Source organism: Neodiprion virginianus, chromosome 2 (assembly GCF_021901495.1).
Source record: "Neodiprion virginianus isolate iyNeoVirg1 chromosome 2, iyNeoVirg1.1, whole genome shotgun sequence".
NCBI lineage: Eukaryota > Metazoa > Arthropoda > Insecta > Hymenoptera > Diprionidae > Neodiprion > Neodiprion virginianus.
In genome coordinates this window covers 14,218,860-14,246,466 of record NC_060878.1, presented here as the reverse complement: position 1 = coordinate 14,246,466, position 27,607 = coordinate 14,218,860, and the positions used below count along the sequence as shown (strand labels likewise).

Below are 27,607 nucleotides of genomic sequence, written 5' to 3'. Positions count from 1 at the left end.
TATTTTCCGACTTCGGTTCCTTAGAAACCCAACAAGAAACACATGAATCGTACAGTTTCTCGGCTTCTCTGAGCTTGGTATCGTCACTTGCAAACTGGAATCGCGGTTCTACAGATAATTATTATTATTAGCATTTGTTCATACGATGAATCGGATTTGAAGTCCTAGTTTTTAACGGCTTGCCCGCAGCGCAAGCGAGAGCAAATATGACAAGCGATATAAATGGTAAGTAACTTGAATAGGTAGGTGGTAACGGTGACTATTATTTTTCTCGACGTGTTGCTGTTATCTGGCGGCCATTGCCAGCTGCGGCTGCCCTTCGTAGGAAATTGGTGTTTGTATTTTAACGAGAATCCAGAGAACAGCAATCCTCCTGCCCTCAATAAAGTTCAACCGAAAACCCACCACGTATCCTATCATTCTTTCTATCAGCGTTGAGGCGAACTAGCATAAAGTATCAAGTTTCGAGGTAACCATGATAATTACTAACTTATGTTTGTCGGTTTAGACGTGCAGGTGGAAACAAGTTGGAAACGCGATAAAAGGGCAGTGTCGTTGCTCGTCGGACATTGGGAATAGAGTCGTCGACCATATATCTATTCAGCCCTGCGCGATTTGTTGATAACAGTTACAAGAGTGAGGGATGCACGGCGGCAAGATTGACAGTGCAACGGCGTACAGAGAATCTCGATCAAAACTCAAGTTGGATAATCAAGCGTTGCTTTGAGGAAATTCTGGCCCGGTATATTTACCTATACAACGTATGTTACACGTCGTTTCAGTTACGGTGGGCAGTCTTCGACTGAATCAGCCTAGTTTAGTACTACAGTGACTACCGCGGACATTTACGAAAGCAGGGAGGAGCGGCCATAGCGTCGTGTTCGTACTATTGAATACAGAAGTTTCGTCCCTGCCACTCCTCCATATTTGTCCGAGGTTCCGTCATCCCTTGCGATCTTTGCATCGTAAATCCGAGTTTAGTCGGTCAGCCATCATTAATTTATCGTTGTTCACGTATCCCAGGACAAAAGTGTTATTTCGAAAGTGACCTGTGGTGATTAATTAGCTACGCGCAGTATCGTCAACCTGTACCTCGATCTCTTAAAATTTATGGTAAATATGACGATTGTATCATTCCTTCGAACTTTTAAGAGGGAATTATTGCTTCAGGTCAAAACATAGAAAATTGATATTTCTGTTGCGAGCCTCGTGTCTCTTCAATTAGTCTCATTATTTGAACCACGTACATGCATCGTTGCAACGTTTACGACCAGGCCACATCCACAGAAACACTACGTGGTACATGAATTGCCTTAGACTTATTCTTCAGAGTAATTTTTCCTGTCGCAAAAATGTGTGAATAACTATTCTATTTGATAGAGGGACTTTCAGCGGCTATTCTGTACTTGTTAGCACGGATTAGAAACTTTTCCATCTTAAAGTATGATTTTCAACAGACTTCTCATTCTTTACCTTTTTGTGTTATGTCATAGCTCGAACCAATTATCTTTACTCTAGAGCATTCTATACTACCATTGAGAGAGTGTGGCGGAACTCTACATGTGTATACAACATACGTATATAGGTATATTGTTGCATATCGGTTTCATGCATACTGTGGCATTTGGATAAGTAACAGTTCACAAAGCCATATTTCGTTTGATCATGTTACAGCGTCTATAGAATCTCTTTCGTAATTAGGATACGGCAGTGCATTCAATTAGTACGATCGTGACTAGAGTATCCTTTACTGGTTTTTAACCGTGCGTTATTTATTTCGGATTTGGACAATCCGTAGTTCAGTTATAACTATTCATGCGCTTTACTGCAGTTTTTTCTGGTATTCAAAACGTGTGGTGCAATCGATTCTGAAAAATGTTGTTGCGTTCAATCGACTATTTTTGGTTTCGGATTACATTTTCAGACGATAAGCGTAATGGCGGATAAAGTGGTCCATAGAGAGATGCGTGGCTTGCAGGGCCTGGAGAAATTGTGTCGAAGTCATTGTTTGTTCAGGCGTAGTTCATTCTGTAATGATAAAATGGCATCTCGGGCCCCACACGTTACCATATTTGATATGTTTTTTTCTTTTCTACTCCTACCTAACATTTGTTCAAACATATCTCGAATCATCAGCGAATAATAGTAGAGAAGCGTCATGGTTGTCGTCAGCCGAGTGATCAATTCTCACAAGGTCCCTGTATCCTTTCCTTTTAAGTAATGTTATACGAATCATAAAATCTGCGTTAAATCTAATAATACTACGGCATATTGTAACTCTACACACTTCCAGTTTAAAAAAAAAAAAAACATTCGAATGCATAGTAATCAAAGGTGGTTGTCATGAGAGACAGGAATGACCAAGTTTTGTTTCAACGAATTGTCGCATGAACTGTCGTTTCTCACAGACGTAATACCACAGAGGGTAATTACAATATAAATTTCGACGAAGGTAGCGAGTTTGCGAACCGAGTCACGCCGATAGGAAAGTACAACGTATTATCAGTGGAAATGAGTTAAGAATTGAAGGGTTGGCAACACTGTTCAAACAGGCCTCGACCCCGTTTAGGGAGGGGGAAACCCTGCTTCAACTAGTCCTGGAGCGCGCTTGAGCCCAGACTCTGCAAAGTACGATCCACGCCAGCTCCGTCTCTGATAGGCAAAGCCTCAAAATCAAGAGTGGATTTCCTCTCCGCATTTCGGATCTCCCCAGTCTCAGAGTCGAGCTGTCATGGTTACTTTCGTTGAGTGCGGGAGACAGACGATACAAGAAGGAGTGTAGCCGCGCACCTACAACCCTAGGATCCGCATAACCGTGATTAATCGGAGTCAACCAGACTTACCGTGTGGCGTATAGAGATATCGCTTGCTCGCCGAGCACTGTCGCCGAGGCTAACGGTTGGCGACGATTCAGCCGCCATCTACCATAATACGCTTGTCGCCCTAACATCCGTCGGAAGCCAACAAACGCATAAGTTTTTCGTCAAAATGTGCTTCGAAAATAACGCGATCTCGTAGGAGTCGATTGCCCTTGTGATAGGTTAAATAATTGTGATCTGGTACGTATACATGTGCCGGTATAGATACACGCGTACTATGCAATAATTATACCATAAACCAGGGACACACCGATCTATATGGGTCTCTGCAAATAATACCGACCCTACACCGTTATAAAAATTATTTTAGGCATAGAAATGGTGTAGTGGAGTGTTTTTTTTCTCGGGTATAGAGCTGTCTTGCTTATGGTTGTACGGCGTGGCGTGGGCCATTCTCTTTGACACAACACCTCTCTAGTAGTGCAGCGTACTAGTGAGTGGCTGCCAGGATATATTATATATGCGAAGCTATCTGATGATATTAGAAATGAAAAAATGAGCATAAATATGTGTATACCTCGGTGAGTTGGATGGAAAACTTGTGTATGCACATGCACAAATATATATATACACACACATATGTGTGTGTGTGTGTGTGTGTGCGTGCGTGCGTGCCTGCATGTGTACATATATGTATATGGAGCAGTTTTAACGTCCAGTGGAGCTCATTGACCTCTTGCGTGAGTGTGACTCGCGTGTGTTAAAACAGTGGTACTCAAATAAGAAATTAGTACCTCTGGATCCAAACTGGCAATGTGAATTGCACAACGCTACATAGATCATTTTAAACTCAATTGAATTATGAAAACGTTGAGAAAATTCGAAAATACAAAATATTAAACGCCAAACATTTCGGAGTCGGCGTGTACACTGAAAAGTACAAGAGTGATTAATCATTGGGTGCTACGGATTAATTTTGTGAGGTTCCGGCGAAATGTAATTGTTTCAATCATCAAGTTATTCGCAACATGTCCAGTTTCTTCGCGTAATTTTCTCTTGCCAGTAGATTACCGCTAGGCTAAATGCTCCTTGTCTGTGCTTCATTTCCGTACGCACTGAAAATGTCTGTTTTTGGTTGCGTATGCGTTATTCCGTGATGTATCGATACATGCGCACAACCTCGGGAAATGTTGAAAGCAACGATGCGAATCAGCAAACAATCCGCCTGACTTTAATTCAGTCTACCTTACAAATGTCTGATGTCCAGGAATGCGTGGCGTTACATCACACAATTGCAGTATGGACTATAAGTATTTTCTTTATCTGATCGCGTGTGAAATAGTGATCCCCTCAGCCTTTGCTTTTCTCAGCTTCAATCATTGCCTGATCGACCGGATCTGTTTTTCACGTTATGAAAATGGAAATATAAAGTACTTTTTGCTTAATCTATTTTAAAAAAATTCTAATTTAGTGATGCGTAAAGCTAGTGCACTATATGTAAGCTTCAAACGGTTACGTGACTAAAGCGATCCTTATGATATATCAACGGCGGTAAATGGTATATTCGCATTGATAGTCTGCGAGATTAGGAAAGACACTGCGGTGGATATGAGAGCAGTGGTTTGTTAAATGTTTCAAAATTTATATTATTACTTATATAAAGAAATTAAATTTGTTCTTCAAAGTTTCCGTGAATTGTCCAGTTACTCGATCCATAGACATATCATCAGATAGTTGTTGATGGAAACCATCGTGTAAGAGACTTGGTAAACTGTCGAATATGTTTTGAATTCGAAACAAATCACATTTTTTGCACCCATCCAACGTACGAGGTCGAACTGCGTTTGCCGTATACATATTGCGCGGACGAGATTGATACTGTGTAGATAGAAAAAGATAAACAGCTAGATGTAATGCGATGCAGAAAACGATAAATGTAATATTATACATTCTGATATGAATCAACCTATGCGAATTCAAGAATCCACTGTACGTGTATGTGTTTCACTTCCGGCAACATCGGGAACACGTAGATAACGGTCAATACACATATATGCCTCGGTACCACATACCATGAATATCTTTTGAAACGGTTTCGCTTTGTGTTACTCAAAGTGACTATGTGTATTAAAGTTTAGACCATACTTGTACATGACTAATTTTGTTCACTGACGTGGCTCATTCTAATTGAATCCATACAAAGAATGAAAGAAAAAAAATCAAACTACTTGTTGAAGTACAGAGAACAGGACTCCACTCTTTGAGCAGCCACAGAATTGAAATATTGTATCTCGTAATACATATTATTTAGAGCTGTACAGTATATATACATATTTGTATTAAGCATATAGATATTCATACGCCAGGAAACAAGTCCTTCTCATTCACCGAGTCCTCATGAAATGAACCCTCCTCTAGCACATAAGTTTTGCATGTTGGTTGGAACGGTTGTACAACGCACCTGCTATCTACTAGGTGACAGGGCTGCATGTGCATGCTTAATATAAACTAGAAAAGATATAAAAATTAATTAACACAACGCCGCAGCAGGACCTACGCAATGCTTCTTCAGTATACTTTGAACAATGTTTCGCCTACTTAATATTTTACTTTAAATACGTGTACTTTTCACCCAATTGAAAATTTCTTTGCCAAAATCCATACTGTGAATTCAACCCTGCAAAATTGTCACTTGATAATTCAATCATTTGTATGTATAGATAATGACTATAGAATGGCATGAATAATGAAGCACGATCCAGTAGCCCTCATCAAAAAACCATCCTGCTCTAGCCGTTTCGACTACTTAACTGATTCCTGCAGTTAATTGACTAAGCATATACTCGGCAGTATTGTTAAGGTGCCTGCTGCCACCTTTATCGCTTCGTAGACCTGTCTTATTTCAAAGAGTCGCGATTCAAAAAAGGATTACTTGGATGAATTGAAAACAACCAAAGTTCTGGAATGAGCATGTGAAAAGTCGGTAGTGTTAATCGCGCCTATTTGGCATAGGACTGGTACTGCAAGAACAGTATACTTAGGACATTCAATCCCCACTTCCCTTGAAGATAACGTCGCAAGAAGACGTCCAAGAATATTGATTATAGATGGAAACGATAAACGATTTAATTGTGGACCTAGGTAATCCAAACAACGAAGCCATCATGGACGCATACGACAAGAAGTTTGCGGAGATGCAAAAATACATTCCGTTCTTGGAGGCGATGATTGAGAGGCTCCAGAAGGTCAAGGATAAGTCAAGGGAAGCCCAGTTGCAGAAGATGCAAAGTCTACATGGGATCCTGTCCAACAGCAAAAGAAAGTACGTCACATCCTCGTCATCAAGGGGTCCAGTATACCTATCACTATACCTACATTATATGCAATTACGAGTGATGAGTGACAAAATTAACTGCAACTGACTGAAGATTGGTCGCGGTACAACGATTGGCCAATAGTGGCGACATCCGGTACTAAGAGAAAGCAACAAAATGAGAATCCAAGACGTGGCATCGAGAACAAGAATGTATCATATCCCTTTGTCCTTCTTGTCATCATTCCGTCGACTGACTTCTTGAATTATAAAATCCCGTTTTCCGGCGTTCTTTCGTCATCGGGTTTATATAGGGAAAATCCCCGTTATATCTACATCACGATGCGCTCCTGGTTTGGTCAGTAAATATACGACTAAGCTAAATCAATGCGAATAAATACATACGCCGTTACAACAGTCTATGTATGCAATTGCGAGGTTAAATCTTCGCATAACGGAATTTGGTACTATATCGAAGTGAATCCCATTAAAGAGGTACTTAATACGGGAAATTGTGCAAAAGGCAAATACTTTCTTGCAGTTTATTGGGCAAGACTGACGTATGAGGCTGACTGCGATCAATATGTATTTGTTACTTTTCGTCCGCTCCAACTTTCAAGTAAACTTTGTATTTTACTTTATTGTTTTAAATTTATTATTTTTTCTCTTCTATTTTCTTTTGCGTTGTTTTTTTCTTGTTTTTTATTTCAGTTTCTGTAACATTACTTTGCCGGCTGTGTGTAGCATCTTCTTTCACTGTTTTCAGTACTTATGCATCTATTGTGCACAGTTATAATATTTTCACACCTGACGTTGTGGGTTATCACAAAACCCAGTTGATACACTCATACTATCGTAATTACGTATTTACATCCAACCAGTGTATACGCATAGTAACATGCGAAGCTGACATTGCCTTGTCTCAACCATAGGTGACGATCACAAATTTCTGATACATCCATCGTAATTTTTTGTTTTATATTACGTCTCATTCGTGAAAATATACTTACTTTCATTCGAATAATTCCACTGAGCATCCCTGACATTTCTTCTGTCACAGTGGTTTCATTTACTAGTATGGAAATTGACATTGGCTCGATATCTAACATCTATTTCATCATTCGAAGTTCCTGAGACGTAAGACATTCGTGGAAGAGCGGTTTTTCAGCTATACTGTAGTTGCTTCCTGCAGTCACCGCCTTCTCAGCAATTACAATTATTGTAGTTTGTCCGATTAGTTTTCTTGCGCAGGTGCAGTTGACGGCCAGTTTTTCTTTACCTGCCCCGTTATAACAGTGTTCGGAATAGGGGGATGCTTAAAGCGATGAGAAGGGTAAGAGCGAGGTTGTGCTAGGTGTGTTCCATTTTGGTTGGGTTCGGTCAGATTGTATTAGGGCAATGTGAAACAGAGTGAGCAGCTTCAAGCCGGGAGGGAGTGTCTGTCCTATTCGCGTGCGAACAGCTGATCTATACGATTTACATATTGTCAAAGACGTTGTGGGAACAGCCGTTCGTCTGCACTCTGTTGACGGTCTTCTTAAAATACCCTATGACTTGTGTTTCGCGAGAGGCTGCATTTTCATATGAAATTAAAGCCATGATTTCCACGTCTTAAATTACGTTTTCTGCACTACTCTATTGAAAGGAGTGTTACGATGTGTGTCTTCTGCGTTCGTAGTTAATTGATCTTTCATCTTATTATTCAAACGCTAAACTGGTCAATGATTTTTGCCAGAATAAGGACCGTTAATGCGAGACAAAAGTCACGCAGCGTTCGGTGCTTGGAGCTTTGATCACGACTTTAATTATCTCTCCCGCGTGTTTGTATTTCTATACTTGCGATATATTGATCGTGCCGCGGACTGGTAAAGCCGAAAGAAACTACTAGGGAAATCAGGTCTCAGCAACATTTCCTACATATTTTCGAAGCTGAATTTAAATTTGTGAATTATTGAGTCTATAGTATATAATTAGAGTACATGGGTTACCTTAAATATTACGCTGTCAAATAACCTTGAAATAAACTTTTGTTCCTTACCTCTAAAATTATGCGATGGGTGTTTCCAATCTATTGATCTATTGCCAATTCCTTATGATGGCTCGGCTAAGAAGACCATACGTAATAATCCCATGTTTTGGACATATCCAGGTTTTTTTCTTTGCCGTGTTTTGAAAATCAATTAACGAGTTTTGGGTCAGTAACTATTGAAACCATTTATTTTTTAGTTATACAATTTCTGTATGGATGGTTTCTCAGGATTCAACAGAATTCAATTCTGTTCAATTGAAACGATATACATGTTATACTAAGAAATGACAATGTACCGTGCTTCATACTGTGACGTCGAAATCTTAAAAAGAGATGTTTAATTAACAGACGCAACACCCATGAATCATGCATCATTATCCATTTTTATGTGTTTGGGTAAACATTAACTATTGAATATCCTCGTTATACAGGTTGAGGATCGAAACTTTACAGAGATGCGAGGATGTCCTGCAGAAGCTACACAATAAAGTAGAAAAGGTACCTACAATTGTTTGTATCTTCATTATATGCCACACTGTACCTATAATACGATATTTTCCTACGTGGATTACGTGCATTTAAACTATCAAATCTATTCATAATGATGTGCCGTCTTGTAACTTGAGTTCGATAATTATTGTGTATGCGGAAACACGAATATTTGTTATTACTTCACCAGTTCAAGTGCAACGAAAAGTGTAGCATCATACTTCAAGAATGAACTTCAGGCAATACATATCACATATATGTACACATCTACGAGTGAATTTCGTGGACATTTTTCAGTTTTTACGTTGAAGTTAGTAACGTTAACATAATGAAAGATTGAAAAAGAGTCATCAGCTTGCAACTTGGCAATGACTCTGAATGTGTTGAGTTTTTAGAACGTGAGATTGTTTTTGTTTTATAACAGTTTATTGAGTTTCAGACCCTCCTGAAAATGCGGAATGACAATTTTTCCTGAACATACATCATTAGGTTATCGTAACCAACTTCAATCTCATCAGCTTTCACTAATTTGTCGAAGCTGAAATATAATATATATAATGATGATTTGATTGCAGTCAAAGTCGAATTATTGCAAACGCGTCAGGAACCTCTCGCATTTCGACATTATGTCTTTCATTTCAGCAAATTGTCTACGCTAACTTCCTCGTATATGTGTGCAACTTGTGTTTATTACGCCGTGGCGGGTAGTGTTCGTTTTCAAAACTTCATTTTGGCTGATGGCGAAGAAGGAGACCGTATTATTGATTTCGTGAAGAAAACCGAAATGATACTATAAATGTATGCGGGTATTCGAATTTGACTGTGTATTTGTCGAGAAAGTAGGAATGGATATACGTGGAATACGTATTTACCGCCATTTCATGTTGAAAAAAAGGCGGACATTTTTGTGTGCGGATTCATATTGACGAGTAATTAAGTTTATTGTTTAATAATCTGCACTGTTTTATTTCGCCCGTTCCCATCTCATACTTCTTAGAGCCAAATACGTATCGCATTAATGCCATTCTATGTTTATTATCACTAATCTTACGCGGATTCTAGGGCAATACGGCAGGCATTAATCCCCTGCACAAAAAATCTGGAGAAAACTCTACGCAAAACGCAAGGTAAGTCGTATCATAGATTGACAAACCAGCATCTTTTAATCGAATATGTTAAATTCGATGGAGGATTCTCAACTTCGGTTTACTAAATAAAACTTCAAAAGAGCAGTCTAGTCCTATGAAAAATTGATTCCTACATCATATTTTTATTAATGCCAGTGCATCACTTTCATAATTACTACTGCAGTAAAACAGAATTTTACACAATTTGCACTTATTTGAAAGAATGTTACATATTTCCGTGAACATTGTTCAACATAAAAGACTTTATGTTTTAATTATAATGAACAAGTAAGAATTTAATTTTAAGCCTCACATTATTATGACACCGTACTGTAAATGTATTATTAATATACATTTGTAGAGTAAAATGGAAGAATGATGAGAAATTTTTTTCAGTTCAAAGGACACGGCTAAGACCAAGTTAGCTGAGCCTTCTCAAGAAAAAATGTTGGAAAATGAAACACCGGCAAGCCCCAGTCCAACTGGCAGCCCTGAACATATGCCAAAATCGACTCCTATTATTATACCCACCGAGCGAAGTGATGAAGCAAGCGCCTGTAAATGTGACAGTAAACCTGCCAGTCCCGATCAATGTGAAAACATACCAGTAACAATCCCAATTATCATTCCCACTGAGCGTAAAGCCGAATGTAAAAATAACCAAAATTCTACGAATCACAATTCAAATAACTGCGGGTTGGATAGCAATGATCCTTTCTCTGAGTGGGATATGCTCGAGGAGTCAGAGAATCAAATTAACAAATCGCGTAGAAACACATGGCAATCTGTGATTGCGCCAGGAACCGATGTAGCTACTGCTGCGAAATTAGTTTGCGACAATTTACCACAAAAAGTCATTCCGGAGGGTAGACCCCATGTACCAATGGCGCCTCGCCATATACCGGCTATACCTGCTCCTTCCTTGGGAGGATTGCGGAGAATTATGCCAACTTTTGATAAGAGTAGGCACGGTAGTACGAGCGCCGGTACGATGCATTCTGATAGAAGGTCACAATCCCCAGTAAATGTACCAGAAGTTCGACTCAAGTCTCCCGATCCAGATATATTATTCCCAAGACTAAAAATTACATCGCCGCGCCAAAAAGACTGTGTTAATCAACCAAAGTTAAGCCCGAAACCTTCTACACCGTTACTGGTCTCACCGCCGTCGGTACTTACTGAACCACCGCTTTCTATAGAGGATCTAGCCGAATTACTGTGCGAGGAAAGTGATTGCGGAAAAAAAGATCAACATAACAAAGATATTGCGGCTAATGATGCAAAATCCAAGACTTCAAAGAACTCTGGGATAGATGATGTCGGTAAAAGTAAAATGGAAACGCTGGCAGGTAGAAATCAAAGAAGAAATCTGAAGGAAGGCAGCGAAGTATCGAAAGTTCCGAATAGTTTCGTGTTAACTCAAGAAGACATCGACAGAGAAAGTGAAAGGAGATGGGAAGAAATAGATAAACATATTGTTAAATTAACTGCTCGAAGATGCTTACCTCATAAGCATTCGATTTCCTCGTCAAGTTCGAGACCCGAAACTTCCAAAGCTGGTGATACCAAAGTAACACCTTCACCACCTAGAATATCACAGCCGCTATTATCTCCGAGCCTATTGAGCGCAGATAAACCTGTCGATCATAGGAATCTTCCGCCATCTCCGATGCAAAATACAATGATAGAGAAGGAAAATGAAAAGGAACACCGCTATGCGGATAATTACGAGCGACACCCGCGGCAATTTAGAGATTTGCAAGAAAGAGAATGTGGAGATGACGCTAAAGACATGAATGTAGTTTCTGGTAATCTGTCTCGACCAACGGAGGAGCAAGTAGGAAACATGACATACCCAAATCTTCGGAATAATATGGACCCGGGCTCAAAGACTGACGAAAGCATAAGGAATGCACCGCTTTACCAGAGACGCAGTCAGTCAAATGTTCTGTCCGCTGATGCAGCATGTACGCTTGGCAGGAATGACGAGTACAGGCGAGAAAACGTCGACTACTTCAATAGGAACACGGGAACAATGACGAAAAGAAACCCGTTACTACCTTCACCCATGGCCCCTGAGTTTACTAACTCTCCCCAATGGGGTTCGGGGCCAAATTACAGTGGAAATATTCGTCCCCCGCCCACACAAGCACCCTCCAACACTTACCAACGCAACCAAAACAATACAAATTTCCATCAAGATATGTGGCAAATGGGGTCAAACTGTCCTCCAGGAATGACCCCCGATTTTCACCAAATGAATGACCCCGAATCTAGAATACCGCAGTTCAATCCCCACCCGCCACCGATCAGACCGATGATCAATCCGGCATCTCGACCGCAAGAAACAAACCGTGGTCTGCACGCCGAAGGCGGATTCAGAGAAGAAACGCCCGGTCCAACGTCCGTGATACCGCCCTTGCTTTCACCGTCCGCCTATCCGACTGGGCCGCAATATCGGAATACCAGAATGGAGAACCGATCCTATGACGCGTCGTACGACAGGCCATCGGACATTTCTCAACCGCGACACACCTGGGACTCGTCAACGACCAGGGTTAGCGATGTTGGATACAGAAGGGACGGCGATTCCGCTCGTGGCAGGTCCGGAAATGACGGACCAGCCTGTAGACCAGGAACGCCCGCACCTTACACCAGGCCTGGCACTCCTTCGTCGCTTTGGAGTCGGGACAGAGAGCGGAATGACAATGACTGGAACCGGCGTGGACGAGGAAGGGAGCGTTACTACAACGACAGGGGTGGTAGAGGCGATTCCAGATGCGGGTTCATACGCGATTCTCGAAGAACAGAGTGGGAACGCGACGGCCATAATGAGAGGGATAATCGAGTTCGGTTGAATAGAGATAACAGAGTTTCCGAAAGAGATCCTCGCATGCGAACCGAGCAGAAACCGCCGAGTCCAGTTATACCCAAAGAGACTGTAGCGGCTACAACGGTTAGAGACCCTCGATTGATAAAAGACGCATTCAATGTAGTCGATTCGGTCAAAGACGTCGTGGGATCATCCGGTGACAGAGATCCGAGAAGACGTATTTCTGAAACAAAGGGAAGCAGAAAGAGCAGCCCGAATGGAATACAACCGAGAGGAAAGGAGAAAAATAAGAACCAGAAATTAATGGAAGCGAAAAATCGCAGAGAATCTGAAGCTGAAGATAAGGAGAGCGATAAAATGTTGAAAGACAAGTTGCACTCTCCACTTGAATGTCTGTATGGCGTTATTGATACTAAAGCTAAGACTGGACAAGGTTATGGCCTCCAAAAGTTTAAAATTCCGAAAATCAAACGGCCCGATCCTCCACCTCCTCTGCCAAAAATTGAAACTGCCATCATTGAAATAAAAGTATCAGAGATCAGTTCTTCTGTAATGCACGAACAATTACCTGTAACAAGTCAGCAAAATGCTAAAGATGAGAAGAATGAAGGCGATCAAATTACGCGAAAGGCGAAAGAGGAAAGTGGAAGAACGGATGATGCGGCAAGCGCATTGGCTGTACATATCTCGAAACCTGAACAACTGGACGATAATAAAGTTCACAATGCTATAAATAACAAAGTTGTTTCGTCAATTGGAGACGATGTTCACGACGCTGTGGTTACTTCTACTCAAGTACATCCTATGATCGATTCTGTCCAACAATTGGATAGTATTGACCCTCCAAAAGAATCAGACACATCTAAGCCGAAAGAAGAAGTAACCAAAGAATGGATCGAAGCTTTAATTAGAAAATCCTTTGAATTTGGCCAGGGAAAACAACTTTTTGACCAAGCGAAATTATTACACAAACTAGGCGAAGCTCTTCATTCAAAGAAAATGAAAAAGATTAAAAAAATTATCGAGTCAGACTCTGAAAGCAGTAGCTCAAGCACAGAAAAAGTCATGGAATCAAGAAAGTTGCAAGTAAGAAAGAAAAGGCGTGTAATTTTTTCAGATAGTTCGGACGAAGAATCATTAGCAGATAGATTAGGTTTGCTCAAAGATACGTTGAATGAACAGAATACCAATGATCCAACAAAAATTGCCGACATTGAGCAGGAGAGCAAACTTAATGCTAGCAGTCAAAATGATAATGACACTGCATCAGAATCTAAACTCGATATTGTGGAGAAATCGAAAAATTCCGACGAAGATGAGAAAGTTTCTAATGCCACAACTGCAGTTGAAGAGTTGGCAATTTCAACGCCAAAGAAAAAGAGGGGCTATAAAAAACGAGGGAAAGGTTCAAAGAAAAAAGAATCAGCTACCGAAAACCCTGTGGACAGCAAGCTGGCCGAATCAAATTTACCCAAAGACAATCCGCAGCCACTTGACGAAAATGAAAAAGTTAAGGAAAAGGTGCCGGCAAAAATAAAGAATAAGAGAAGAAATTCGTTGGAAATGTTACAGGAAGATATAAGAGAAATGTTTATAAGTGAAGGAGTTGTTACTGCAACTGGACATCGAATGTGCAGATTGATCAAAGAAGGGAACGGAAATTTGAACTCAACTGTACCAACGCTTCCGAACAGTTCTAGCGACGCGGCCGATAAGAAAACACGTAAATCCGGTAGCAAACATATCATTAATTCCGAAACTGATGAAACAGATTTTGCGGACCAGTTAAAAGCAAATGATTTCGATCAGAATAATCGTAACAAGTATAAAGCTTCTAAAGCTTCGCAACCAGAAGCTACCAAAGGGTCGCATCTCGGTTTACAAAAACGAACTTCCAAACGGGTTTCGAAAGTCATTTCAAGGCAGTATATAGAGTCTTCGGATAGCGAGGACGATGAACCACTGATAAACTCGTTAACGCCGTCCGAGAGTCTCAAGTCTCTCTATAGTTCGCAATCAGAGGCAACAACAGTAACAGAGCCAAGCGAATCGCCGCAAAAGTCCGAAGCTTCGCAATCTCTAGACGCGGAAAAGTTTGAGGAATCGCGGGAAGTGATGTTACGACGTAGCAAACGTATCCCGAGAGTAGTAGTTGAAAAAACGGAACCCAGTAGAATTGACTCTTCCAAGATAATGTTCGAAAGTTCTTCGGATGAAAGTTTTGGCATTGATGTGTCCGACCTGGCTGCAGCCGTCGATATATCCCTCCATCCAGAACCTGAATCTCGACCTGAACCCGAAGTAGTTGTAAGTCTAAGAGTATCTAGAAGAAAAACTCGCATGCAAACCACTGAAACGCACAATCAAAGATCTAAAAACGACAAGTCTGCCAAAACCACCGAAGATAAAGTTGACGATACAATGTCGTTGACTGACGAAGGTAGCGTTCTGTCAGACATCTCCATGTCTGGTAGTAGCACACTCAGTAGAAGGAATACCAAAAGTTCGAATACCAAAAATACAACCAAAGGTCAACAAGATACAAATGAAGAATTGCTGAGTAACATTTTGATCGGGCTAACTGCTAAACCTGCTACAGAAAAAGTCACAGAGGAAATTGAGAAAGAAAGTGATGCAGATGCGGATGAAGAATTGGATGAAAGTATTTGTGATAATGAAGGAATCAAAAAAGGTGTCACAAAGCGAAAAAAGAAAAAGTTCAACTGGCAATTGGGTATTCTATCGAAGAAGAAAAGGAAAAAGAAGAAAACATCCGTTTCAATATCTCCTGAAATTCCAGCATTAGAAGCTGATCTGAATGACAAAACTTTGAATATTGTTGAATCTCTAGACATGTCGCAAGAACCAGGAAACTCAAATCTATCTCGAAACAATGATACTTTGGATAATGATGACGTTACCTTTCAACAAAGTGTGCCAGGCACAGACTCTGTCAACTCAAATTCTGAAGTAAGAGGGTGTAAAAACATGAACATTCCAGATAAAAAACAAAGCACAGACGATGGTGAGCCAGCCGACATTGAGCATATCACTGATAATGAAGTATACAGTATTGACCAAGTTAATACGTTTGAGGATCTAAGCAGTTCGGAAGCTGAAAAGTTACTCGAGCATGCATGGACAGGCCAAGAGAGGTACAAGTGTATGTTGTGCACATTTACGGGTAAAAATATTGTTCATCATTATAAATTAAATCATCCTGAAGATGAAGTTCTGATTTCAAGACTCCCGCAATCCGACGCAAAAGTAGCTATTGAAGAATCGAGTAACAGTGATATGAGAAGAGCTGGTCCAAAGTCGTGTAGCAATGAAAAGTTCGAATATAATTGTAGATTCTGCCTTTTTTGTACAACAGATACAAAGGAACTTGCAAAAGAAGCGTTTTATGAACATTGTACTGGTCATACCGGAGAATATAGATTTAAATGTGTCAGCTGCCCATACCAAACTGTTGCGAAATCCTCTCTTAAATCCCATTACTATAAGGTGTGTCGTAAATTTGCGGACAATGTTTCGGTGGCAATCATTGAAGATAGTATACCTGAGGAAGATGCCGTAAACGGTTACATTTGTTCGCTATGCAATTTTGTACAACTAAAGAAGTGCAACATTGAAAAACATTTACTCACAAAGCATCGTTACAATTCCACTGCGAAAATCGTTGAAATAAATATGTCAAAAAGAGTTAATGCAGGATCTAGTACCAAGATTGACTCCACTATAATGCTCAAGGACAATATGGTGGGAAATGATAATGTATCGACTCCTGAAAAAATTAGTGTGACAGTCACAGAAGTGTTAGACCAGACAGATGAAATTATAGAAATTATTGAGAATGCAACGGACATACAACAAGTTCCGATGACAGGTACTGACAGTCCACAAAAAAAAATTTCCATAGCCAATGTGAATACTGAAATAAAAATTACTGAAGAAAGCACTTGCTTGCAAGTACCAACTGATGCTGAAAATAGTGAAAAAGAAGTGGATAATGCAGCAGGCAAGAAAGCATTGGTTGTTGAAAAAATTGGAATCAATGAAAGTATGGAAACAGCATTTGTTTTGCCACAGCAAGAAAACGAAACGTCAACTGTTGGTGGAAACTTGAGTGTCTTTGTATGTCCGCCGGAAGTAGCAATTAAAGAGCATGAGATTCAATTACAAAGGAAAAAAAAGATGCAGGAGATCGTCGAAAATATTGGGATTAAAGTCAACAAAGATGGAATAAATAAATCTCTGTCGATAATCGATAAGCTGAAAGTCAAAATGGATACAAATTCTCAAGTAGATAAGGAACCGAATGCAATAGAGAGAAATAGTCGTGATCCACTTATGAGTTTGCCAGACAAATCCCAGCCGTGCTCGGACATAAATTTATTTCAATCAGATGTGGAAGAAAATCTTTGTGACAAAAAACCGTCCAAATTGAATATAGATGAAAATTCCTTCAATCAAATAACGCTTGTATCTGATTCAAATTTGAACATCTCGATGAATTGCGAAGAAGGTTTGAGCCTTCAAGATAACTTGAATGGTTCAAACAATTCAGAATCAAAGCCAAAAGATCCGCTGGTATCCTTTGATGATACGTTGCCAGATTTTGGTAGTGATACGGAGACAAGTGACGTCGAAATGACAAGTACATTTGTACCTTTTGAGTCAGATTCTAGCAACGAACAGTCAGAGAATCAGATATCGCAAGATGTCAACTCGTTACTGAAGGAAACTGCAACTGATAATAATGCTTCCGCCAGAGGTCTCATGGCTATCACAATCCAGAGACTTGCAGCTCAGCTACAGAGCGCAAAGACTGGTATGTCTAGTCAAGCTACAGATGATGAGCAGATGAACGTTGACCAGGTGAATGATGAAAAGATCATTCCGGAAGCACCTGATGTTGTACCATTATCCCATATTAAAGAACTCTGGAATAACCAGTTTACTAAGCCTAAAGAAGCCAAGCTCGAACCATCAGATGACTCGAGTCCACCAAAAACTTTGATTAGGATACGACGACTGAGCGGTGACAAACTTTCCGTGCCTTCAAATCCAGTCGAGGCTCACGAAGAAAATCAATTATCCAGCACTGGTACGAAAATAAAATTCCGTTGTTATAGAATGTCTTTGCAGCAACGTTAGGGTTTTTTTTTAATTAGCACTATGAATGTATTAAGGCAGCTTTTCCGTGTACATTATCATACCGTTTCATAATCCCGTAATATTTTACACCAGAAGGCAGTGCTTCGGACTTGGGAGTGGATGTTCTACAGACAGACACAGAAGAAGAATGCTCGTTTTTACGAATAGAAAATGTTGTCAGTCTTGCTCCAACAGGGGATGATGCAGAGGATGAAAGTTCTATAGTAAGTAATCCCTATAATATCAAGTTTGTAGGTCAGTTGTTTTTAATTTTAATAATTTTTCCATACACATTGTTTGGCGAATATGTAGAAGTTGAAACTGTATGCCCAATATTCAGTGAAATATCTGATCAATATCTGTTGAAGTCTTGCCGCTTATTAGTTATATAATTTAACACTGTCGGGATTGTTTTAGTCAGCTAAAGTCTTTATTTCTATGTTTTATTTAGATCAGCGATATAAGAAAAGCTGTGGAAACGTCGCCCGTGAAACCCAGGATATCAATATTGAAAAAGAGCCCAATTATTCTACAGAAAGTGGGAAATAGGTCTGTTTTAAATCAACGGCTTATGAACACCATGAACAACACTGGGGAACCCTTAAAAATAATTCCACTGAAAAGTCTCCCTTCTACTTCTCAAACCTCGAACAAGCAAGTCGTAACCAATATTGTACCAGTACAATCTACTTCAAAACTTCAAAACAACACGCACCTAAAGAAGTCAGTTTTTATGCCAAAAATTGTGAAAACAACTGGCACAGCCACAATAGCCACACAAGTAAAACCAGCTGGAAGTGTTCAAGTCCCTGTGAAACCAAATTACAAAATAATCAAGCTCACAAGAACAGCAACATTGCTCAAGCACAAGGAATGCGTGGCGCAATCAATTGCTATAAAACTTAAATCACCAGAAGCTTATCAGTTGATGTTGACGCCTGCGAAATTGTGTCACATGTTCAAGTGTATGGCACGTGACTGTACTTATACAACAAGCTCGTTAGAGTACTTCAAAAAGCATTGCAACGAACACGAGAGTGTCTGTGTCAAAGAAAAAGCGATTCGACCTTTCGGATATCAAAACTGCGCTTATTGTTGTACAGTTTTAGATGATTGGGATGCAATGGAAGCACATTTGATAAATCGACATGCGCACTGCCGGTATCAATGCAGATTTTGCTTTTACAGAGCTGTAACTCAATCTTATGTAGAACTACATCAGGTACGACGTTGTATTATTAAAAATTAACCAGAGAGACTGGTGTACATTATTTGCTATAGTGACATATAACTTGACGTGATTTTCAGGCTGTCAGTCATCCAAGTCAGGTTATAACTGTGTTGCAAGGCAAGGCGATTCACGATAAAATACCTGATGAACGCATGGATCGTAGCGAATGTGTAAAACCATTTATATGCCAACAAGGTGAATTATCCTACTTATAGTTTATATGTAAACTATATATAAACTTGCAGAAATACCTAAAAAGCACCCAAATATCAAATATTCTTTCTTTAGAATAGACAGCACTATAGCGACAATTTCGAATTTCAGAATGTTGGAAGAGTTTTTACATTCCTGAGAAGTTTATTTCACATTTGAAAACAAAACATGGTCCACTACTCTCGATATACAAATGCCACTTGTGTGCTCAAACAAGTTTGAAACCAGAGCAGCTTGTGTCTGTAAGATTTCCCGATTACATTCTGAATAATTTACTTGACATTTTTCAACTGTTATTACCTATTTTACCTAATATTCGTCTTCCACAGCACTACAAAATCCATGGAATATACAAATATCAATGCATGTACTGTGTCAATGGGTCTGACATGTTGTGGGAGCTGCATAATCATCTTAGCAACGTTCACTGTAATCTACCACCACATGTCATTGAAAGAAACCTTATGTCACAGGTAAATTGATAAGAAAAAATGTATGAATAGTCACCGTAGACATTTGTTAACTTAAGCTTAAGATTATCACCAAGTCTTGCGAATATTTGCTGTTGTGGCAAGTAAAGGTTTATTGGATTTTGTAAAATAACTCAAAGTGTTTTCTCTTCGCCACAGGTAACAAAGGAACAAAATGTGATTGATCAATTGATAGTAAAAAACGTGGAAGACGATTTCAAGTATACAGATCTTGTAACCAACATTGAAGAAATCCCTGAAGAATGTTGGCAACTGGCAAAACCTCAATCTCAAAATGATGACCAAAGTACTTCAAAAAATTCCAGCAGCACATCGCCGACAGAGATATTCCTGAGCAGTTCGGACAGAGGAGTCAACATAAGCTTATTAAAGAGAAATTTGTTTTCTCAAATTTCTGAAAGTGGTGAGACCCAGAGTAACGCTACAGGAACACCAGCAATGTCACGTTACACTATACAGGACACCAATGAGGATGAATGTCTTGACAATAGGATATCTATTCCCGAGGTAGATGACCCGAACGAGTATTGTATACCGCTAAATATAGAACTTCTACCAGATAAATCACACATTGACAAGTCAATCAGCAATTCGTCGTTAGGGCAATCCCAGGAGCACAGGCTCAAAACTTGTTTATCATTTGAATATTCTGCCAATAATGACAGTGATGGCTGTCCAGATGTTGGTAACTCGCAAAAATTAGTTGAAGAATCTGATTTGAGGAAAACATTATTAACTATTAAGAATGCAGCAGATCCATTGAGTTCAAACACACATTCAAATTCCCTCGAACAATTAGTGAGAGATAAGGGTGTCAAACGTTCTGACAGCTTGAATAATTTTGCGCATGATGGATATTCTGATTCATCGCCAATAGCCATAGATTCAACTGAAAAGAAAGCAGAACCCTCAGACGATAGCGATATAGAAATATTGGAAGACAACACGCAGACTGTAACAAAATCCAGCAAACCTGAAGTTAAAACGACTGAAAATGCTAAAACGCATTCTCAGATATCAACAAGTACCGCAACAACCAGTGATAAAACTGAGAAAACACAATCTGTTATGGAAAGTAATAGCAGCGATACAAATCTGAACATTACTCCGAATACTAACTTGGAAACAACTTCCAACGCAGTTAGGCAGCTGCTTACTTTAGATGATATAAAAGATACAGGGTTCACCGGCAGCGACTTGTACAAATGTGGAAACTACAATTGTAGCTTCAATTCGGATACACCAGAGCTGTTAAAATGCCACCTATCAAATTGCACAGCCGACAATGACATTAAATCCCTAATTTGTGCGCACTGCAAGAAACGTTTTGTTAAAGTGGGATTTTTGCTGGAACATTTGAAGACACACAGCCTCAAACGCTTTGGATGCTCATTGTGTTCAATGAGATGCACAATGCCGTATCAAGCTATGTCTCACATGAAGTCTAAACATAAATTCGCTTCTAACAAATTAGTGCCTGCAGACCCCAAGAACCCATCAACCGATGGCCTCTTTGTTGTCCAACCAATAGTTAGTATGAATGCAATCCAAGAGTTTGTTTATTTGTGTTTGAAATATACATTTGTTAGGTATGATTATAAAACAGGTGTCATTATATTTCAGGGTGGAGCAACAGAGAAAGGAAGGGGGAAAAAACGAACACCCACAAAAGTGTCAGATAAGGAAAACGAGAAATCCATAGATGTTGAAAAGCTATCCTTTAATCCTGATGAAATAGAGTGCCTGCCACGCCAAGCTATTTATAATCGAGAAGTGATGTGCGCTGTTTGTCCATATAGAACTAAAGTAAGAACAAACATGATTCGACACCTGCAACTTCATGCTAAGGATGAAAGTGTACCTGAATCTGGTCCTGTGAATCCAGTACCATGTTTGGATAAAAAGGAAAGAATGTTTGATAAGATGGTCAACTTGGCTAGCAGTTCGCATCAGAATGGGCGAATGGGCAGCAAATCGCGCGACGTGAACAAAGAGAATACCGATGATGCATCTTTGCCTCAGTTTGTACCAGAACACAAAAGGTATGTTTCTTCACTGCCGTTATCGAAACTGAAATTACAGTGTTAGTTCTGGCATGTGCACCGCAAAATTTTTTTTCCACAATCTGCTTTGGAGAGATCTTGTTACACTAAGGATCTACAGGAAGACGCACTTCGATAAATGAAATTCGAATGCATGTCGGTGTCATCACAATTACCTAAATTTGAATTTCACCCTAGATATGTGTGCGGCGTTGCCGAATGCAATTACCTGACAGTTGACGACACGATGTTACGCTGTCATCTAAAAGCCCTACATTCAGACGAACCATATTTCCGCTGCCCTCACTGCTCGTCACCCCAGCCAGGACAAGAGACCCAAAACATAGGGATAGACAAGATGGGGATTCACTTGAAAATGCACGACACTAGATTATATAAATGCTCTCATTGTAATCACCACCATTATCACAGGTTTGTACAGCGTGGCAAATTTGACTCAGTTATGCTTGCTTACCGGGATGTTTTGCAAAGAAATATATATCAAATTTATATTGTGGACGTCAGATCGTCTCTGAAGATCATTTGACGCAAACGGCATGTTATTACAAACATCTTACTGATGTATATTTTGCTACATGGGTCCTTGGAAACCTATCTCAATCCTTCCAGGCACAGATAAATTTGGCAGATGTTTCGACAACTTTCAATTCTTAATAAGTAAATTCTATGTCGTGTAATAGTTTTAAATTTGTAAACAGGCACGTTGTGGAGAGACATCTTTCAGACAAGCACGGGGATAAACGGCCGTTCGTGAAAGTAATCAGAGAACCGGAAAGCGTTGAAACTACTCAGAACGTACAAGATGAAGTGGAAGATGAAGGTCCGGATCGTGATGGTAATCACTGGAAGTGCAACTTGTGCGATTATAAGTGCATATATAAAAATGAAATGATTTCACATGCGTCGACAGAACATGAAGAACGGTCTCAGTTTAAGTGCGGCGAGTGCAGTTACAAGACAACTGGGAAAATTAATATTGAACAACACTTTGTTTCGAGACACCCCGAGGAGCCTCAAATAAAATATGATATGATCTACCAGAAACTTAAAGGTGGTCTGAAAAAAATCGGGGAGATGACAGATCAAGGCACAAATGACGAACCATTTGACACAACGCCTCTGTGGAGGCGCGACATGCCCAGAATAAGACACATTCGGGGTATCCTTCTAGAGGACGAAGAAGCTGCAGCTGCGACTGATTCTCCTGTCAAAAGCGCCAAGCGCAAGAGTGAAGGAAGTGATATTATAGGCAAACAGGCAAAGTTTAAACCCAGTAAATCGACTGCCAGTGAAATAGGGAAATCTAGTGATGAAAAAGTTAAAATAATAACAGCCAAATCCACTGAAATAAAGAAAGGAACTGAACCAAATAGCCCAATTAACGAACGAGTGAGCAAGATTCGTGCTGTTGACAAATTACGATTGTTAGATAAAACTGAAGATGATAAACTACCCGAGAGCTTGGAAAATCCGGTGACTGACACTAGCATTTCAGAAGACTTTAGCGAATTGAGCGACTCTGAAATGGGCCAGTTTGGCCCTTACGGAAAACCAAATGGTACCTTGTACGTGTGCACACTCTGCAACTATTTTGAGACGAGGTATAAGCATGATTTAAGGGATCATCTCTACCGAGAATTGAAGTACAAAAAGTAAGTGGCATTAAATATCTTGTTATCCAACTAATAAATCAATTTACAATATAAGGTATTGTACAATGCTGATGAAAATGAAAAATCTTCAACGTAGCATGATTCTTACAGATGGCATTGCAGAGCTTGTGGTTTTTTGTCTGTAAATCGTCACACGCTAGTCAAACATTTTACTAAACAACATCCTGGCGAAGAGCCAGACCATGAAATGCTTACCCCTGATAATTCAATTGAGGAGTGGGTGAGTGTATAAGTTACTGTAGCCAGTCTTTTTTTTTCTTTGTATACTCACAATTTACCAGAAATGTTATATGCAAAATCAAGGAGTTTGTTGGTAGATGATTAAGATGAAAAAAATTTTATATTGCATTGCATATCGCAAAGACATCCTGACTAAATTGTTTTGCAGTAGCTTATTAGGAATATCCGTCAATACATCATAATTTACACTTTTCAGGTAACAACTCTATTGCAAAGACAAACAAGTATTATTAAAGGAATAACGAAAAAATCTAGTTCAAAAGCAAAAGTCGATAAACTTACTCCATCTGGGCCTTCTCAAGTATCTAGACAGTTCAAGAAGTCAGCGAAAGAAATTAACCCCTCTGTACAAACAGTAATAAAAGCAACTGATGATACTTCGAAAACTTTTGACTTGACACATGCTATTAGTAAATTGCAAGATAGTTCCATTGATGCCAATATGGAGGCAGATGTCGACGATGAGGATAGTAGAGATAACAACGATCTTGTCATTGATCTGAAAGATGATAATTTAGAAGAAGCTGAAGTACAAAAGGAAAAAACAACATCTACCAAATGTAAGGTTTATTATTACTATTATTTTAATGTTAGATAATTTAATACTTACCACATTGTGTTATGAACAGAATGTGTGGCATAAAGGTAACAAGTATCAACACATGAGGGAAGAGGGAAACTGATATTTATGTCACACTGGTTGTGCAGTTACTTACGTAACCGCACACCGTTTTAAAGTGCTACTTTTTTTTGGAAAGTTCTAATTTCACAAATTTGCTCCATTTTGTACTGAAGTCTTCAGACTTCCAACCCGATATTTTCAATGACAATTAAGAAAATGTTCCAACACTTTGAATTTCTCTTATCTTCTTTCAATGATAATTACTGTGCAAAAAATGTTGGAAACTGAAATATCACGTAGACAAGTGAATTAATCATTAGCTCGGAACAAGTGGGGCGACAATTAACAAATAATTGATATGACAATAAATTTTTTAACGTTGCAGCTCGAGATAGCAAAGACGGAGAAAAAACTCTATTATGCAAACATTGTAACATGAGGTTTGCCAGGCTACGAGGATTCAAACTGCATGTACAAGTGGCTCATCTGAAACGTCTGGATTTCCTTTGTCCATATTGCGATAGAAGTACCAATTCTGAAGTGTTGATGCGCCAACACATTACTGCCAAGCATCCTGATTTACCGGTCAAAATTATTCATAATCCTGCAGCTGGGGGTCCCGAATTAACTAAAGAGTTTTGGGAAAAGGAATATGGTTTGGTTTGTTCCGGCAAAACGAAAAAACGCAAACGTCAATCAAGTGCAGCCGATCTGAATAAATTAAAGGATGATACAGATAGAACCGCTTGTCGCGATGTATGCGATTTGTGTGGTTTCAGTGCACTGAATTTGACAGGTTTTAAAGCGCACATGCGCATGCACGCAAATAAGAGTACTATAAAATGTGGCCATTGTGCATTTAGCGGATCTGCTGATACCGACGTTTGGCAGCATTGGAAAGTCAGCCACCCGCATGCACCATTTAAAGTTGAAGAACTCTCAACGGCTGGTCCGTCCAATCGAAGCCCGGTACTGAGTGAGGAAAAAAAGAGTAGGATCGAAGAATACAGTGATGATGTTGAAGAAGAACAAGTTCCTTTAGCTGGCGATACATCGGAAAAACTTATCTTTTGCTGCTTTTATTGTAGCTTGCATAGTAGTTCACTAGATACTGTTAGAAGTCACTGGAAAATGATACATAAGGAACGAAAAGATGAAAATGATCCTTCAAAATGGAAAACTGGTTTACCATTCAAGTACAAAACGATGTGCATGCCACTGCAGAGCTCAACTCAAAATCTTCTACAATGCAGCTATTGTGACAAGAAGGGAGTCAAAGCAACACTGAGAGTCCACATACGTCGGAAGCACAGTCATCTACCGCCCCGGTTTATCAAACTAGATGACATGGCAGAGCAAGGTTGGACTTGCCAGTGGTGCAATGAATTTTGCGAAACAGAGGAAAAAATGAATCATCACCAAGACATGTTCCACTCGCATTTGCCTTTGCATTTTAAGAAACAAGAATGCGAAGAGCAACACAGGGGATACAGTTGCCCCGAGTGCTCCTTCACCTCCGTATCCATTGGGGGTATGCAAAAGCACGTCGTGAAGCATGTGAACTTTTTAACGTGTAAATATTGCAACGCAGCGTTTGCCAGCCAAAACCTGGTAGCAGCGCACAACGCTGAGTTTCATCCAGGATTGGAATTGAAAATAGACAGTATATCCAACTACGATTCACTCGTTACGAACATGATGTCCAAAGTTAAATGGAGTAAACCCAAGCAGTGGGTCATGAGTACGACTATGACCGGAGAAACGAAAGTCGGAACTGAGCCTAAGAAGCATGCTGTTGCTAAGAAGTCAACAGCAAAGCCACCATCACGTGTTCAATTTTCGCCTAACAAAATGCGATGCGTTGCGCGAAAATCTACTAAGACGTTAACAAGGCATTCATCAAGCTTTCTGGTCAATTCTAGCAGAGACCATTTAGGAGCAAGCTCTCCGAACAGTGATAGAAATCCAATGAGAAGTCCTGCTGGATTTTCTTACTATCACGTCACCAGCCCACCGATCAGCTTGGCTAGTCTGAGTACATATATGTCAGTAGGTGGACATCAGATGAAGGTAAACTGTGCGACACTTGGTCAGTTGATGAACATAAATCCCAGAGTAATGGTGAAAGATCTTAGGCAAGATCTTAAAAGTTCAGCGCTATTTTCAAATCGTACATAAAAGAGTTTTTGTCCAGTAACGATTACACAGTCTGATACATGTCAAGGATCCATTGATACAACAAATCATGGTTATATTTTTCTGAATCATTATAGTTTTTCACGTACACATTACTTGTCTTTAGTACAAAATCCTCAACAAGATCATCAATCTCAATGTCTAATAGCAGGAACTATCGCAGCTTGCATGTTCTTTTTATTTTGTATAATAGTGAATTTATGTTGTGGCAGCATTTCCCATGAAATATTATTATTCCCATTAAGTGTATATCCACATTCAGTATTTCCATATCACCAAATGACTATTGTCAAGCATTTATGCATATAAAATGTCGGATTGTACGATAAACAACGGTAACTAACTAATGAATCATTTTATGTGCAGTGAACAAAGTCTTGCAGTGAAAAAGTTATATATGACATGATTTATGCACCGTATCATGCTTGATTTAACTTTATTATTATGAAGAAACTCATGAAAAAAGTTCAGTGGGACAAATTATTAATATAACTATATACGTAAGCAAATCTCTAAATTTGGTTTCATTATTGAACTTTGAGGTTTCTTGGCAATTAAATTGCCAATCTTCTAAAGCTACTCTGAGAAACTTATTGACGACTTGCAGTTCTAGTAGGAAATTAAATACAATCACGACTTGTGTATTGAAAAAAAAGCTTTTAAGTTTTACGTAGTATCTAAAACTAATTAAATGCGATATGCACAGCTTTGTTTCATCCATGAAACTACAAGTTCATGTCATTGCATACAATGTCGATATATCGTTGAAGTTTCATTTTAATTCAAATTTCGTTTTTGCCACTTAATATTCCTGATATTTCATTTTTACATGAATTTTCCTCTTTTTTTTTTCATTCATATGGAGCAGAAGATTAGGGGATAGTTGGTTTTTGAAAGACAAGACTGAGAAGTGTCCGGAAGCTTAGAACTAGGCTTAGACCTTAGGAACTGTATATACACTGTACCATAAAAACGTGAATAAATATTTTTGATTTTTATAATTATGTATAAATAATCTGTGTTAAAATTAGTTTTAGCCGAGGCCAAAATAACTTTGGAATGAGTATCAGAAAATATCAAACTTTGCGCCCAAACTTTGCATACCTTG

The 27,607-nt window shown here is 39.4% G+C and overlaps 1 protein-coding gene across 8 annotated transcripts; it reads left to right on the top strand.

Annotated features, from left to right (window-relative positions):
- Positions 1 to 857: 857 nt before the first annotated feature.
- Positions 858 to 27,500, top strand: LOC124298646 (uncharacterized). 8 transcript variants are annotated; one of them, XM_046750926.1, is made up of 17 exons: positions 858 to 1,113; positions 5,961 to 6,141; positions 8,593 to 8,659; positions 9,713 to 9,777; positions 10,174 to 17,720; positions 17,864 to 17,994; positions 18,222 to 18,992; positions 19,079 to 19,196; positions 19,326 to 19,456; positions 19,544 to 19,687; positions 19,844 to 21,235; positions 21,329 to 21,747; positions 21,946 to 22,179; positions 22,467 to 23,420; positions 23,532 to 23,661; positions 23,878 to 24,241; positions 24,689 to 27,500. In XM_046750926.1, exons 2-17 carry the CDS (start codon positions 5,984 to 5,986, stop codon positions 26,479 to 26,481), a joined length of 14,418 nt encoding a protein of 4,805 aa, XP_046606882.1. In that variant the 5' UTR covers positions 858 to 1,113; positions 5,961 to 5,983; the 3' UTR covers positions 26,482 to 27,500. The 8 variants fall into 8 exon arrangements, with proteins under 8 accessions (XP_046606882.1, XP_046606885.1, XP_046606881.1 ...); XM_046750925.1 differs by lacking the exon at positions 858 to 1,113 and adding an exon at positions 1,654 to 4,116; XM_046750928.1 differs by lacking the exon at positions 858 to 1,113 and having other exon boundaries at positions 1,654 to 6,141; positions 22,467 to 22,603; positions 22,679 to 23,420.
- The last annotated feature ends 107 nt before the right edge of the window (positions 27,501 to 27,607 follow it).

Excerpts from the sequence above, each read along its gene's own strand:
- LOC124298646 (XM_046750923.1), top strand. The coding sequence starts at position 5,927 with ATGGAAACGATAAACGATTTAATTGTGGACCTAGGTAATCCAAACAAC. Across the intron at positions 18,993-19,078 it reads CTTATGTAGAACTACATCAG|GCTGTCAGTCATCCAAGTCA; the intron begins GTACGACGTTGT and ends CGTGATTTTCAG. Across the intron at positions 22,180-22,466 it reads AATCACCACCATTATCACAG|GCACGTTGTGGAGAGACATC; the intron begins GTTTGTACAGCG and ends ATTTGTAAACAG.